A 16,708-nucleotide genomic window follows, 5' to 3' on the forward strand; every position below is an offset into this window, starting at 1 on the left:
ATCTAATTTTTAAATTAAAAAACTTTTACATAGCACCTAGTTCATGTTCCACAGTAATCTAAGTACTACGAATGTTAACTCATTTACTTTTCATAACCACCCAGATAGAGACTGAGGCACAGAAATGTTGCCATTTGCACAGCGATCAAAGCTAGTAAGTGGCAGTGCTGGGATTCAAACGCAGTCCATCTGGTTCCAGAGAACATGCTCCTTGAGATGCTATGTTGCCTGAAACCTATGGGTGGCAAAAATATTCATGAGCAGAAAAATATTGACGTTGATGTATTTATTTCAAAGGAAATGTTTTTGTTTTTGTTTTTTCATGTGTCCCCCCCTTTCCTTCCTCATTCGAAGCAAAATGTTCTAAAGCAAATGGCCTTTTTTTCACACCTGAGAGAGCTGGTGGCTCATTTTTGCTTTGGCAATCAAAATGGAAGAGGAAACTTGTGTGGTTTCGGGGTGTGTGCTGCACGCCGCGTGCTGTCCTGCTGCCCCCCTGTCTGCTCAGGGTCCTCTACTGTCAGGCTGTGTTGCCTCAGGTCCTGGAGACTTTTCGGCTGGCCTCCCCCCTACAATAGTGGAGCAGTCACCCCGCACAGCCAGTCCCCGTCCTAGAGCCTCAAGGGTCTTCCTTTGCGCTCCTCTCCCTCAAACTCGTCTGCATCAGAACCCCCAGGACTGCCTCTCTCCCTCCTCCATCCCAAGGGTGAGTCCACTAAGTGTCCCCGTTTCCGAGGTTCTGTGCCTGACTGTGTCTATTTAAGTGATCTCCCCACGTGGGTGGCGGGCGTCGGAACCTGACAGACCTGCCGCTGATTAGCTGTGGGACGCAGGCAAATTACTTAACGTCTCTGAGTCTCGGTTTCCTCATCGTGAAGGGGATTGATACCCAGAGGGTTGCCGTGCGGCTGAGACCACGCACGCATTTTCTTGGCTTCCCCTTGGCACTCTTTCCTGGATGCATGCTTGTGTTTCCCATTTTTTCCAGAGCACCCTCCCGCTCGGAGGGCCGGAGAGACGTCCTGCGTCGTCACACTCTGAGAAAGTCCCTCCACCCCTCGTTCAAAGGTCCGGCGCCGGTGGGCTCCTCTGGCACATTCGCGACAGCCCGTGAGAATCACTCCTTCTTCAGACCCCAACCCTCCCCTTTTCAGCCTGCGGCCCCGGAGAGCCCCCGGGCTCACGGTCCCAGGGAGGCCCCGCTGAGGTCGCGGGGTGGGGCCCTGGAAAGGAGCCTCCCTCGCGGGAGGGTGCCCTCGGCCCGGGCCCCCTTCCGGCGGCGGCCACCTGCTGCCTGGGGCGCGCGGTCCCGGCCGCCGGTCCCACCTGCGCCGCCGCCCCGCCCCGCCCCCGCCCCCGCCCCGCGGCCGCCCCGGAGCCCCGCCCCCGCCTCCTCCGCGCAGCCCGCGGCGCCCGGCCGCGCCCCCTCCCACCCCGCGGCGCCCCGGCACCCCTCTCCTCCCCCGGCGGGCTCCGCGGAGCATTGTACTCACATCCGGGGCTGGGTTTTGCTTTAATACGAAACGTAATTAACCCGGAAAAAAGGGCCGAGAGACAAGAGAGAAGGAGGGGCGGGGGTGAGGGGAGAAGAGCGAGAGGAGCGGGAGGCTCGGAGAGTTGGGCAGCGAGATCCAGCAGTGCCCCGGGAGCCACGGCCCGGCCGGCCGGGGTGCGCCCCCCCCATGTGACCCACCCTGCCCGAGCCCCGACTGCCGCTCGGCTGGGTAAGTGGGGCGCCCCCGCGGCTCGGGGCGCGGAGGGCGCGCGGGGGCCGGGAGCCCGGGCGGGGGCGCCGAGGGCGCGCAGGCGGGGCGGGGAGCGAAGGGAAAGGTGGCCGCAGCCCCCGGGGCGCCTCCCGTAGCCCCTCCCGGAGCCCCTCCCGTAGCCCCTCCCGGAGCCCCTCCCGGAGCCCCCGGGCGGTCCCGACGGGCGGCCCTTGCCGCGGGCTCGCGGAGCGTCCGGGGTGGCGGAGGTCGCGGCCGCCAGGGGTCGGGCTGCGGGGGCGGGGCCGCGGGCAGGGGGGCGGGGGTTCTGCTGAGCTGCATTTTCTCACGTTTGCAGCGGCGAAACTTCTCTGCGGGTTCTGGCGCCGGAGCACCGGCCTCGCAGCGTCCGCCGGGCTGCGGGAGGGAGCGGAGCGGAGCACGTCCCAGGCAAGTCCCGCGGCTCGCATTGGGCCGTGGAGCCGCGTTTTCTCTTCCCCTGTTACCTTATAACAGGACAGGCCTGCAGTGCTCCCGGAGGGAGAGCTCTCCCTTTCCCCTGGGGGCCCGCCCGGGCCCTGGGGCTCCTGCAACTCCGGCCTCTGGGGGTGACGAAGAAAAACTGCCCTAAAACGCAGGTTCGGTGCTTTATTGGGAAAGCACCCATGAGAGAGCTGACGGTCTCTCGCTCTCACCAACTTCTTCCTCACCTTACACGCTTCCCTTTTCTGCTCTAGTTTTGAAGACTGTTACTTCATCAAATTAACAACAACAAAAAAATCCCCAAAAATTGAAAAAAAAATTCAAAAAGAAGGAGGAAAGGGGTAAAAGAGGGCGGTGCATGAAAAGAAGAGGTACTGGCACCTCCAGAGAGAGGAGGCGCGGCGGGCGACCTCCACTTGGGCCTCACACATCTCTTCCCCCAGGCGAGCACCCCCCCCCCCACCCCGCCCCGCCAGCCTTTCGCCTAAGGTTTCCTTCCTTCTTGGTGAGTTTGGGTTCTAGCTGAATCTTCCCCTTCGAACTCCTTCTCCCGCTCCTCCTCTTTTCTTTCTTTAGGGCTCCAAATGGGGTTTTCCAGAGGATAGTAAACAGCAGAAAAGAGGGAGGGGAAAGCATTCTACCAGGAAGCCAGCTGTGGCTCTTAGAGGCACCTCAGCCCACTGAATGGTGGTTGCCCTCGGGCTGAAGTTCCAAAACTGTACTCATGTTCTTAATATATCTAAGCCAGTCCCCTCTCTGCTCCTTTCTGGAGCTCCATCATTTTTCTCTGGTGGCAAAGCCTTCAGAAACAGTGAAACCGAAGGTCTGGAGCGAATAGAAGTGTTTGTTTTGTGTTTCATGGTTGCATTCAGCTGACATGTAATGGATAATAAGGATATGAAAGGCAGAGATGAATAAGTCCAGCCTCTGTCTTCGGGGAGCTAGCTTACAGTCGGAGAAGACACAGGCTGTACACAAGTGCCTAGAACACAAAGTGGATTGGATTGCTAAAACAGAGATCCAGCATGCTTTGAGAAACCAGGGGGAGGCTTGTTAAAAAGCATCATCATTTCAGATATTTGTCTTCTCTATGTGTACCACTTGAACGCAATGACTTTTGCCATAGCAAAAGTCTAGCTTGTAGTCTAGACATTATGGCCAGGTCAATGTATGACATCTCCCAGATGGTAAGCAGGTGTTTGTTGAATGAATGAATGCAGGTACACGAATTGTTTGCACCTGTTGGATGGAAGGGAAAAGAGCAGTGTGGCAGTACCTCAAGCCTGTAGAAATTCTGTTCACCAAGTTGGTGCATGAGGGTTTCCTCTGGATGTTGCCTTTAGATCTTGGCTCCTATTTGTCAGCCCCACTTTCTACAAAGTGTCTGTGGCGCCCCTGGTGGTATTTCAGGTAGTTGACTTGATGGGAGCCTTGCTCACCTCACAGATAGGGGTGATCACCTTGGTTATCAATTTGGAAAGCACCTGCTCCTGGGTAGAGAGTTTGCAAGCCCTTCTCTTTCCTCGTTGGTGCTTTCTTCTCTTTTCTTTAAAAAGGAAGGAGGGCCTGCATGTCCCGTCTTGTCATCCTAGTGAGCTGAACTGTATTGAGCTCGGTATTTTACTAAGGTTAAAATAAATCCTGAAGACATGCAAGTTTTGGTTGGTGCCTAGTTTTGGAGAAATTCTGCAAAAGTGGGAAGGGAGAAGCATTAGCTCTATCAGTCAAATCCTCCTGAACAACCAGCTCTCCTGCTTGCTTTCTGGGTGTTTCCTGAAAGTCCTCCCAAATGGCAGGAACATGGTCTTCATTGTGTGCATCCAGCTGGCACTTCATTGATTTCCTGTCTTCCTCACGAGGCAGGTGGACAGGTGGGCGATGCCCGTTAAAAGGCTGAAGTACCTCAAGTTAGATCTTGCTGTGGGCCACAGGGCAGTAAATACTCCTTCTGATTCACGGAGGTGACTATGGCGCTACTTATTGTGGCCAATATAGGCCCACGACTTGGAAAAGAAGGTCTCGGGGCTAGCACATTGGACTGCCCCACTTATGTCTTTCTACCCTTAACAGTTTGGGTTGCCTTACTTTCAGTTTTCCAACTGTCTTAGTGAGCTGGATAGGACTCCTGCAATCTAATCTGTTAGGCTTTGGAAAGGAAGGAAACAGAACAAATATTATAGTGTGACAGCCTATGGGGAGAGAAGAATCCTAGCCCTGCCCAGTAGTAGCCCATCACTGAGCCAGGGAATTGGACAGGGTGGGGAGATAGGGCAGCTGAGAGGCGGGAGGGATGGGTCCCTTCCTTCCTGTTCTTAGGGGCCCTATGGTTGGTGGAGCCAGACTATAGCTGGAAGACTCCGTTGACTTTTGTTCCAAATCTTGGGTTGCTGTGCTCTCGCATCTCCTGGCCCCTGCCTTTAAGCCCATCCAACCTTTTAGGCTTTATAATTTATCTCTTTTAGGCAGAGGATTGAAAGCTGAATGGAGCTCTTTCACTGTGGAGGTTGCAGCCCTGCTGAGGCAGGAGCTCCTGACACTGCCCGGTGTTGGGCAAAAGGCTTTCTTCAGCTTTGGGCCTGTGGGGTGCCTTTCTGGCCGCAGAGGCTGGCCGCTGAGATAAAGAGGGTGGGAAGTGAGGTCTGCTTGTCCTTATACTCTTGAGAAGCACTATAGTTAAAGGACAAAGGCTGGAATTCACAGTGCCATTAGCTAGGACTTAAATTTGGCCATCCACTTGCAAAGGGGCTCTCCCAATTGGGATGCTTCTGGGGGCGGAGCAGGAGGCAGCCCCTGAGTCCTTTCCCTGGAGCCTGACCTGCATGCCTGGGTTCTGTTAACTTTCAGGATAGCCTGGCCAAGATGGAGTCTGTGGATCTCTTGTTTTTGTTTTGTTTTGTTAAAGATTTTATTTATTTATTCATGAGAGACACAGAGAGGCAGAGACACAGGCAGAGGGAGAAGCAGACTCCCTGCGGGGAGCCCAATGTGAGACTCTATCCCAGGACCCAGGATCATGACAACCACTGAACCACCCAGGTGCCCTGTTTTGTTTTTGTTTTTGTTTTTTTTAACCCCCCTGGAGAATTTCAGAGATGTAAAATATGATGGTTCTTGGAGTCGAGGGAAGAGTAGAAGAAGTTTGTGCCTTTCCTGGTGAGGGATCCTAGTGTTCTAGCCTTTCTTTTGACATTTGCTTATTGAGATTTGAGGGGTAGAGACAGCCATGCAGCTGCCTGCCCTGTAATGAGCAGCTTTGCAGTAGTAATGATAATCATATAGTACTTGTGAGGCATTTCACACACATCATAACGACGTTTACCCAGTGCTTCCTCTTTACCAGAACTCCTGTTAAGCACTTTTCACACATTATTTCATTTAATTCTCAGAGCCACCTTTGAAGTCTATAAAGCGATTCCCTCCCTCTTGCAACCCAGGAAACAGGCCCAGAAGAGTTCAGTAGAGTCTGTCGGACTCTACAACACATGCTCTTTCACTTCACTCTCCCACATTGATGGGGAGCTGAAGTCAGCACACCCTTTCTTATGGTCTTCTCCTTCCAAGAGTTTTAACGAACACACTCACACTGGTCGCTGTCACCTGCACATCCTCTTCGCCGCACCCAGCATTTCGACATCTCCTCCATCTCCTCCTTCGACAGACACACTTTGGCCATTTACAGTTGCCCCCAGCACTTTGCAAAAGACTGGGTAAAGTTTTAAATGAAAGTGATTGCTCTGGATTCCTGTTAGGAAGCCCTGCAGTGAAACCCAGTGCTCATTGTGTTTCCTAACTGGGGGGACTGCCACAAGTCTGAAAATTGGAGATCTCAGTTTTTATAGGCTCATTTATAAACCAGATGTGGTTGCCCCCCTGTGCTTGTGATCTCTGGTGGAGCCTTGAGCCATGGGAAGACCTTTGTTTCCTACTGGCTCCAACTACCACATTTTCTCTGACCATACATGAAGCTGCTGTTAAGAGAGGTCATGACAGTTTAAAATATTTTTGTTGCTTTTGGCATTCTTCTTGCGGTAGATCAATGTTCAGTTTCTCCAGCCTTTTCCCTGAAATTTGTCCCCTTGAAAATCCCTTCTTGAGGGTCTTTTCCTTCCCCACGAAGCTCTAGGGTCTGGTAGGGATTGGGCTGTCTGTGTCACAGGGGCACCTTTTCTTCCCTGTTGCTGTAGATGTTTGCATTTCTCACTCTGCTTTTACTGGGAACATGTTCTTGGGGCATTCCCTTCTCTCTCACATTATCCTCCTGCCTTAAGATGATTTGGAATTTGTTCTTATGACACTGTCAAAGTGCAGTGGTAGTGTTACAGTAGGAGATAGACTGCTCCCACACTTTCTAAGTTATAATCTTTGGTCCACTCCCAATGATGTGTTTTGAAATAGCTATGTTTGTGTTTTGTGGTTTTTCCTGGGCCCTTGGCATTGTTGGAACTCGCACGACACACTCCTGTATGCTGCAGATTTAAACAGAGGTGAAGTCTGTTCACATGGCCCGTGCATATTCTAGCACTAGCTGAGTGACTGCTCTGAACCTCCACACCCCGGTTCCTGTCTGCGGAGTTACAGTCCCCTGAGACCTCTGATGTCATTTCCCGATAAACTTTCTCCTGTTGAAGTTTAGCAATTTCCTGTTAGTATCCCTCTCACTCGCCACGGATTCTGCTGTGTCCAGCTCCCACCCTCATAGGGTAACAAGACAGGAGATGTTCTGTACGTCCCACCACATGTCAAGAAACACCTTCCTGACTTTTTCTGGAGCAAAATCCCTGAAATTTCCTGTCCTGCCAACATAAAGTAACATGAAAGAAAAATCTTCAAATTTATAAAATGAATTTATGTTTTTTTTTTTCATACTTGAACCATTGGAGGTTATAGTGGATGGTTTCATGATGGGGCCAACACCATTTGAGGCTTTGTCTGTGTTAGCACTTTCCATTTTATTTCCCTCAGAAGCATCAGAATGGTCAAGCAGATGAATCTCTCTTATTTCACTCTGTTTTTTCCTGTATCTCCAAACTACATGAGCAGTCTTAAAAATAAGATATCCAAGGGGTGCCTGGCTGGCTCACTCGGTGGAGCATGTGACTTTTGATCTTGTGGTTGTGAGTTTGAGCCCCACGTTGGGTGTAGAGATTACTTAAATATAAAATTTTTTAAAAAGACATCCAATAAAGCAAACTACAGCTTTAATGATGTAATAACTCTAAAGCCTAAATCTATTTATCCATCTTTTCATTCATCTGTTCAGCCATTTATTTAACAAATGCAAGCCCCATCTCTAAAGTTTCAAGAAGGAAAGGTCTACTGAGGGTCTTTCTCAGGGCTCCTGCTTAGTTTAGCCAGAGCACTAGGCATGGTGTGGCTTAGGCGCCGTAACAGTAGAGGAAGATAGTTATTGATGAGGGTGTGAATATTGAATTCACTTAAAGGGCAGGGGCTCCTCTTATGAAGACTAGAGAGCAAGGAACCAAACGTGCAGGGGAAAGACTGAGCCTGTCTAAGAGGATGGTGCAATAGGAAGTATGAAACCCAAACCCAACTAGATTGGAGAGTGCCAAAGCCCTCTGGATAGAGGTACCTGGCTCTTGGGCAGTTGTGATGGGTGGGATAGTGCTTCATTAGGTTTAAGACTTTGGGGCGCCTGACTGGCTTGGTTGGTGGAGCATGCAACCCTTGATGTTGGGGTCGTGAGTTTAAGCCTCATGCTGGATGTAGGGCTTACTCAGAAAAAAAAAAAAAAAGACTAAAACACCAAAAAGTCCCAAGAGAGCTGTAATTGAGGCAAGGTTTTGCTTGTTTGTGGACTCTGGAGACTTGACAAATTTATTCTCAGCTTCAAAATTTATACACTGGGGTCAGAATGTGTGTGTAGTTAAAAAAGCTTTCCCACCTGCTGAATAAAGGAGCACACATGCCCTGTAGAACATTTGGAAAATTTAGAAAATATACAGAAGTAAATAAAATTCACCCATAATTAATAGATAATAACTGTCAGTATTTTGATGCCTATATATCAATCTTTTTCTATCCAAATACAGAAATACAAAAACAATACTTAAGGGATTAAGATCATAATATAAGTCATATTGTATCTTTAAAAAACTTATGATGAGTTTTTTCCTAATTCATTTAAAATTCTTTGAAAACACAGTTGTTTGTATAATATTTCCTTATGTGAATGTCCCATAATTTATTTAATTATCCCCTAATCATTGGGACATTCAAGGCACTTCCAACTTGTTGTTATTATGAATTCTACTGCAGTTGCCTTTTTAAAAATTTTAATCTTTATTTGCATCTTAGTTTATTTACTTGGCTGAAATCCTAGAAGTAGAATTACTGGTCCAATGGGATGAACATTTTTAGCTCTCTTGCCACAGATTGCCAAATTGCTTTCCACAAAGGTTCATGCACCTGTCCTGGGTGTAGAAGAATCCTAAGACATCTTTTCAAGTAGATAACATTTGTTTCAAGCAGCAATCTTCTTTTTATATTCTTGACCCTCCCGTGCCTTTGTTTCCTGTTGGTGCAGGTTCTTTTTCTTTCAGGTCCCAGTTGTTTCTTCTATGTTAATCAGCCTGATGAAGATGTCAATTGCCTCAATTCCTAGGGGACAGTTTTATTTATTTTTTTTCTTGGGTTAAGTCTTCTCCAATAATGGAACCTGAGACATTAAAATGGTCAGTCGAGGAGATGTTTTGGATAGATGTCCCCAGTGCCCTTCACCTCAACGTAAGGTGGGAAGAAGCCCTTGACTCTTCTCATGAGTTTCATCAGTCAACTGGCAAATGTTGGCCAGGAATCTTGGTTTAATAGACATTTAACCCATTTTCTGTTACTGAGCTGTGGGTAAATCCATGCAAACTCACTTTTTGCTCAAAGTCTCACTTTTACCGTAAATTAGATATTTAACATGTTTTCAAGTGTAGTACAAACATAGAAACTTATAAACTGAAGAAATCTGAATCATAAAACTTTCCTCTTTTCTATTTTACTTTTCATTAAAATACATTATTCAGTTATTTGGATTGTGTGAGGACATATTTTGGTTTGGTTTGGTTTGATTGTGTGTGTGTGTGTGTGAGAGAGAGAGAGAGAGAGAGAGAGAGAGAGGGAGAATGTGCACATGATTTGGTTTGCATTTTACAAAGTTCAGGAAGGAAGATGAAGCAGGAAGCAAACGTAAAAAAAATGTTCAGCTTCACTAGGCATCATTATATATTTAAAACTAGCAACAGTTGAAAATGAGGACATTTAACGTATATAAGATTATAGAGATGGTAACAATATATTACTGACTGCAATGTAAACAGTATTTTTAGAAAGCAGTTTTAGGGGTGCCTGGGTGGCTCAGTTGGTTAAGCATCTGTTGACAGTTTAGGTCTTGATCCTGGGGTCCTGAGGTGGAACCCCATGCAGGGAACCTGCTTCCCTCTCTCCCTCTGCTCTTCCCCCTGCTTGTGCTCTTTCTCCCCCTCCCTCAAGCAAATAAATCAAATCTAAAAAAAAAAAAAAAAGAAGAAAGCAGTTTTATAATAGATCTCAAGAATTGTAAAAGATCATTACTTATGATCTAGTCATATTATTGCTTGGAATTTGTGTATACTGTTTCCATGTAAAAGAAGAAACAAAGTATGAAAATAAGAACTTTCATAACATTATTTATAATAGTGAAAAACTGAATATAATCTGTCTAATCATAGAAAAATGGTTAAGTAAATTATAGTAAATGCAGTTCAGTAATGTTATGCAACCATTAAAAGCAATGATTATAAAGACTATGTAGCAACATGGAACATGTTTATGATATAATTTAAAAATTTAAAAAGGCCAATTATGTGGATAGGGGCATGAAAAAGCATGCAAATATGAAAATGATTGGCTGGAGTGAATTTTTTAAAATTCCAGCATTGTTACACTGTGATTTTTGCACTAAAGAATAGAAAATTCGAAAGGGGTTTGGCACACTTTGGAAAGAGGGTACTGAGTAGAGTGGACCAAGGTCCTTTCCTGCACAAATATTCTGTACTCTTTGTCACCAGTGAATTGTGAAGACTCTGAAGCTCCTTGCTAGGAGGTTTCATTCTGCTATTAGAGCAGAGGTGAAGGTGCTAGTCTGGGAGAGCGGAACCTGATGCTGCACTGCAGCAAGAGCACTTGGCACTCCTTGTCCCATGAGATGGGGAGAGTGATAGTCAGGGTGTGGGGTCTAGGACATGGGAGCAGTTCCTGGGGTAAAGCACCCAATGTCACCCTCCACTCAATAGTTTTACACTGAGGAACTTGGATTAAGATGAAGTTTAAGATAATAAGTGATTTTAAAGAGTCAGAAAACAGGCTAAAACTATATAATTGGAGGACTGTAGAAAGAATGTCACAAAGCTTTGCCTTGGTCTTCGTGGGGGGAATTTGGGGTGATAGCATATATATGTGCATCAAGTGTTTTTCTCCCCTTGTGAACCAATGATTAGCACTTCCCTGTCCCCTCATTGCCCAGTTGTTGGGGCTGGGCATGGGGTAGCAGAGTTCACCATATTAGGGGGGCCTTCCCAGGAAAAAATGGAGGAGCCAGGAAACTTGGGAGATGGTGGTGGCAGGTTGAAGAGCAGAGAGGGGGCTGGGGGGATCGGGAGCAGCAGGCTCCCAGTACCAAACCTTAGCCTCTATCCTGACAAGGGATGTATAAGTGGGGTCAGAGTGAAGGGACAGAGCATTGGGGGTTAGGGCCTCGGGTTTGTGTTTGGTGTGCCATCTTTTGAGTATGTTGCTTCTGTGTGCGTTGGCGAGGCATAACAGCCTTTATGTGTGATATTTGGTTCTCCTGCAGCCCATCCTTTTCCCCTACCTCCCACATTCTTGATGAGCTCCGTGACTCAGCTGCTTCCCAGGACATCTGAGCAGACTTTTTTTTTTTTTTTTTTCCTGGCACTAGAACCACAGTCAGGAGAAGGAACCAGAATTCTTTTTGGTATCCTTCCTTTGGACACGTGAGGATTCTCTCCCACCCATGGATCTGTGTGAATGGAAGCCCCCTCCATAAAAGCAGACTGTTGAAGGACTAGACAGTGCCTTCTCTAGCCCATGACCTCAGAAAAGGGCTGGCACTGATTAGTCCTGTAGGGCTGAACAGGGAACATGTGAAAGCCAGCATTAAGCTGGATGCTGTGCTTACCAGCTGGGTCTAGAGAGACAGTTGGCATGATTGTCCCACTGCAGTTGATATGTTATCTCTCAGAGATGTCCCAGGAGTGGCAGCAGTCCTGAAACTTCTGGGAATTCTGCCTCTGTAGCCAGATTGGCATTGAGGGAATTTGCCTCGTTTTCCTAGGGAACGGGTGAATTCCCCCATCCTGCCTGGGCAGCCGTGCAGGGGACTGTGCGTGGACATCCCAGCTTCTCTGCCTTGGACTCCTGTTTTCCCCTGATTCTCTAGGGGGACACTGCATCCTTTCTTAGGGGTATGCTCTTTCTCTGCCAACGCCAGGCCTCCTGCCTTTCTGTCGTTGGCCTAGTGTCTGCTAGAAGACTTGAGATGCCTCCCATAGTGCTTGTTCCTGACTCCTGGCTCGAGCGCATCCTTCCCCTTTCTGGATCTCACACTTGCCTGGCTGTGAGACCGCAGCTGGGATGGAAAGTTAGCTCAGGAAGGCAGGGGTCTGGCTGCAGGTCCCTGAGACCGCTGTGACGCTGTCCTGTGCACTTGTCCTTCACTTCCCTGTGCTGCTACTTCCTTCTCCTCTACTAGCTTTTTAAACCTCCTCTTCCCATTTTTTATCCTTTTCTCACCTTCTCTTTTACTTCTCTTGTTCTTACTTTAAGCTGTGTTGTTTTACCTTTGTCCTGTTCTCTGCCGTCTGTATTCTTCTGTCCCCCATCATTACTCAACAAGTGGTGGTGGGTCCCTTGACTCACGTCCCTTCTCACTGTCATCTGTCCCCATTGGGAATCTGGCCTGATGTTAATCTGCAATCAAGGATTCATTCCTCACTGGTATCATTATGTGTGTGTGCATGTGATTGTGCACACGCTAATGTGCACACGCAGTGGGGGTGGGGTGTACTCCCCCCGTCCCCCAGCAGCCTCTCCACACTGTGAGGCCCTCTGTGGGGGTGGGAGAGACCAGACGGTGTCACCAGTCGCCACCCTTCGAATGAGCCTAATCTCATGGGAATGTGGGGCTGGCCTGCCATGGGCCTGGGTGACTATGGGTGTGGCATCTTGGTAGCTTACCTGCTGACCTAGCATTGTGGAGCATGCATGGTCTCAGCCCAGCCAGCTCACTGCTTTGCTTAGGGCCTTGGCGGACTTGGGTCATAGTGGGTTTTGCTTGTTGAAGCCCAACTGGTGCCAGCAGTGGGTGGTGTCCGTCCTTGAGAGTCAGAACGTCCTGTGGTGTTTTCCGACTCTTGGGAGACCTTGTTACCACCTGTGCACTGTGTTGTGCATCCAGGTTGGGTGCAACTGCTTAGTGGAAGGTGCTCATCTGCCTTGGGGAGGAGAATAGAGCTCCTGCCCTTTGCTTGGCTCTTCAGAGAGTCAGAGGGAAATCACGAGAGGAGGCTGGCTTGAAGGTGAAGCTTGTCTCTTGTCATCAGAGACCCTGCTGGAGTCCATGAAAGTGTTCACTGGTTGTAGCCTTCTTCTAATCCCTTATCCTTTGTCACATGGGGCCTTTGGGTCACAGCAAAGTGAAGTCAGTGAAGCTAGGGCTGAGGGATGTGGTCCTGTTGTCAAGTCCCGAGAGCCTCTTGCTTTGGCTCCTTAGTACCTTCATGGAGCTGGAGGGTTTGCTCCTTATGACTGAATTCCTGGCAGAGTTTTATGCAAGTATTTGGGTTGGAGCTTAAATCTTTTCTGAGTTTCTTTTTGTATAAAATTGGGTTATAGCCTACTTTACAAGGCTTTTGTGAAGGGCAATAATAATACCTGGTGTTTATGACATGTTTAATGTGTGAAAGGCACTTAATTCTCACCAGTCTTAGGAGGTATGATCACTACTGTGATCCCCATTTTACAGGTGCAGAAACTGAGGTACAGAAAGATTAAGTAGTTTGCAGTCACACACTTTCTAAGAGGCTAAAACTGGAGTTAGAGCCCAGGCCCCTGGGAGGCCTGGGGGCTCAGTGGTTGAGCATCTGCCTTTGGCTCGGGGTGTGCCTGGGGTCTGGGGATCGAGTCCTGCTTGGGCTCCCCACATGGAGCCTGCTTTTCCCTCTCTGCCTGTGTCTGCCTCTCTCTCTGTGTCTCATGAAAAAAATAAATAAAATCTTAAAAAAAAAAAAAAAAAGAACCCAGGCCCTTGATCTAGGGTTATTTCCTCTTTGTAAGTAAAGCTGCCTGAGGCTCTGCACCTCAGGACTTAGTTGAGTACCTGCTAATGCATTTTGATGACTGTGTATGGAGCAGAATTGATAGAACAGAATTGATAGAGGTTTCCCTGGGGCTGGTTGGGTAAACCATTTGGTGCTCTGGGGAGGGAGGGCTGGTAAGAGAGATAGCTTAGCTTCTCACAGAGGTGAGTCGAGCCACAAGTGAAGTTCCTACAGTCTCGAGGCAGAGTGTGCTTCACCCTCCTCATCAGCACTTCCTTCCTCCTGCCATGCAGGGTGATGTGAGCAGAGCCTAGGAATGCCTTATGTGGATCGACAGAACCGAATCTGTGGGTTTCTGGACATCGAGGAGAATGAGAACAGCGGCAAGTTTCTTCGGAGGTACTTTATTCTGGACACCCAGGCCAACTGCCTTCTCTGGTACATGGACAACCCCCAGGTGAGAGGCTGCTTGGGAAGGTGGCTGGATGGCTCGTTGCCCATCATTGCCTGGGAGGAATGCAGCTGGGATTAGCCTCAAGGGCTTCATCTCTTGTGGGCAGCATCAAACTGGTAGTCATCGAGAAGGGCAAAACCCCACAACAAACACATACATACACAGAGGGACCGTCCCAGGTAGTAGCTTGAGGAGAAGGAAGCTCACCTCCCCTGACTCGGGGGATCTGGTATCTTTTCTTACACTCAGGAGTTGCATACCTGCAGAAGTCCAGTAGAGGCTGGCCAGGCTGGTTCTGGTCTCTAAGGCATGGCTTGCTTTCCTTGCCTAACCTTGTAATGGCCATGGCCTTGTGGCTACTCCTGTTCTTCCAGTCTGGGGCCCTTCCCTCGCAGAGAATGTGGCCTGGTTCCCTAAACTGGACAGATGTTGGATTTCTTTGGTCGCCTGCATGAGGGATCCTAGGATCCTGGGTTGGAGGTGACTTTGGTGGTCACCTAGTTTTGCTTCTTCATGCTACAGATGAGAACCTGAGTCTTAGACATTGGAATTGACTTCGTCAAAGACACGGCAAGAGTTAGGTGACTTGCCTAGCTTTAAAAAAATTTTTTTTATTGGAGTTCAGTTTGCCAACATACAGCATAACACCCAGTGCTCATCCCGTCTCAAGAGCCTCCCTCAGTGCCCGTCACCCAGTCACCCCGTCCCTCTGCCCAACTCCCTTTCCACTACCCCTTGTTCGTTTCCCAGAGTTAGGAGTCTCTCATGATCCATCACCCTCTCTGATATTTCCCACTCATTTTCTCTCCTTTCCCCTTTATTCTCTTTTACTATTTTTTATATTCCTCAAATGAATGAGACCATGTAATGTTTGTTCTTCTCCGATTGACTTACGTCACTCAGCATAATACCCTCCAGTTCCATCCATGTTGAACTTGCCTAGGATTTTGTGGCAGTCACCTGCCACAAAGACGGGGCCTCCTACTTCCTATTGCTGGGCCTGGGAACCTCTGGAGTTGTCATTGGTATGGGAAAAAGTCTCAAATCTTTTTTTCTTTTTTTTTCTGATGCTGTGAGTGCTGTTGGCTCTTTCCTTCCCCCTGCCCTGGGGCAATTTGGTGAACTGAGGCCCCAAAGACCAGCTTGGCCTCTGAAAGTCCAGTTCATGGGTCATAGCCATGTTGTGGCAGGGAGGGGTGTGGGGCTGAGATCCGGCTCTGGAAGAGGAAAGTCTGAGTGTTAGTGGGTGGATGTGCAGTGGAAAAAGATTCCTGTGAGTCTCTAGGTCATTATCCAGGGACTAACCCTCTAGAGGTCTTTAGCATTTGACATCTGATGACTGAGAAAAAATGCAGATATAGCTCAGGTCAGCTACCACTAGTCACCTTCTCCAGGAAAGACTTAACCCTAAATAGGACTGTGCTCCATGTGTCACCCCACATCCCTGGTAACCCTTCTTTTGATTAGTTTCATCTGAAGTGCTAGGCCCGCAGCATGAAACCTACATATGGACACTGACATCCTTGACTTAGCCTGGAATGGTTGCCTCTTAAAATGTTTTGGTCTTGGATTTGCCTTCTTCTTCTATAATTTTCTCTGCCTTTGCTCTCTGTATAGGTGCCCATAGCTGGGTCAGCAAATCTAGTGTGAAAGGAAGTAGCACTGTTGGAGGAGCTTGAGATCAAATCTTTCTTGCTAGTAGACTTGGCATGCCAGGGGTGAGCCCCGAGTGACTTATGGTCTCTGGGTCTTATCATTTCCTTTCCCTTCTTCTCCCTTTGTGTACCTTCTCCCACTTACCTGTCATATTAGCTAGGGTAATTTGAAAGTATTTTTGTCTTGACTTACCTGCTTACTGCCATGCTTCCTGCTAGGACTATTCTTAATCCAAATTCACTTGCTTAGGGAATCCTGACTAACTGTTGCCAGCTACCTCCTCTGATAGCTGGACCCTTCTTCACATCCTGGACCACAGGCCAAGAGTCTTGCTGTCAGTGACAGATACCCAGTCCACGTTGTCACCATCTCAGATTTCAAATATTGCTAGATGTTGGGATTTCCCTTGTGTCCTGCCCACTGATTTGACTGTTCTTTGGTTCCAGAACCTGCACTGACCTTGAATGCTCTGCTGTGGGCATCCTTACTGGGATCTCTAGAGTCAGCCTCTTCAACAGGTCCCCACTCTGCCTAGGGCAGCTCCCTGCTCTTCCCTGCTGACTCAGCTTCAGGATGCTCTTTGAACTAGAGCCTTCTTTGAGTTTGAGTTACCAGATAGAACTTGTGGCCACTGGTGGAGAGTCTTTACATTTTCCCTGGAAGCAGAGATTTCAGCTGGCTTGGCATATGCCTAAAAAAGCAGAGTCCTGATGCGACATAGCAATGGTTCAGAACATTTTACTCCCATTGCTGGCTTAGCTCTTGGTTGTTAATGGCCAGATAGCCACTCTAGATTTGAGAGTGGATATTTTTATAAGTTGTAAAATAGTACTAGTGAACATTTATTACTGTGTGGCAAGCACTATTCTAAAGACTTCGTTGAGTTTTCATTTCATTCTGACAAGTCTAATTGGTAGGTATTGTTGTCCTCATTCTAAAGGTGAGGTGGGTGAGGCAGAGAGGGGAAGAATTTGCCCACAGTTACATAATAAGAAGGTGGCAGAGCCAGAATTCCAAAGCTGGCAATCTGACTCCAGATTCCCTGCCTTTATTGCTGATAGTGAGACCATCATGTTAATGTTGCTTAG

General features: G+C 48.2%; 1 protein-coding gene across 6 annotated transcripts in view; it reads left to right on the plus strand.

Annotated features, from left to right (window-relative positions):
• PLEKHA2 (pleckstrin homology domain containing A2) overlaps window positions 1–16,708 on the plus strand; it is an 81,964-nt gene that overhangs the window by 13,293 nt on the left and 51,963 nt on the right. For 2 of the 6 annotated variants that reach the window (XM_072776535.1, XM_072776529.1), the window contains exons 1-3: window positions 1,511–1,724; window positions 2,062–2,153; window positions 13,804–13,967. In XM_072776535.1, the coding sequence (XP_072632636.1) occupies window positions 13,827–13,967 (141 nt within the window). In that variant the 5' untranslated portion in view covers window positions 1,511–1,724; window positions 2,062–2,153; window positions 13,804–13,826. Of the gene's footprint in view, window positions 1–1,088; window positions 1,111–1,510; window positions 1,725–2,061; window positions 2,154–13,803; window positions 13,968–16,708 lie in introns of those variants that run through there. The other 4 variants (XM_072776530.1, XM_072776534.1, XM_072776531.1 and 1 more) reach the window with 4 other exon arrangements.

Source organism: Canis lupus, chromosome 15 (assembly GCF_048164855.1).
Source record: "Canis lupus baileyi chromosome 15, mCanLup2.hap1, whole genome shotgun sequence".
NCBI classification, from domain to species: Eukaryota; Metazoa; Chordata; class Mammalia; order Carnivora; family Canidae; genus Canis; species Canis lupus.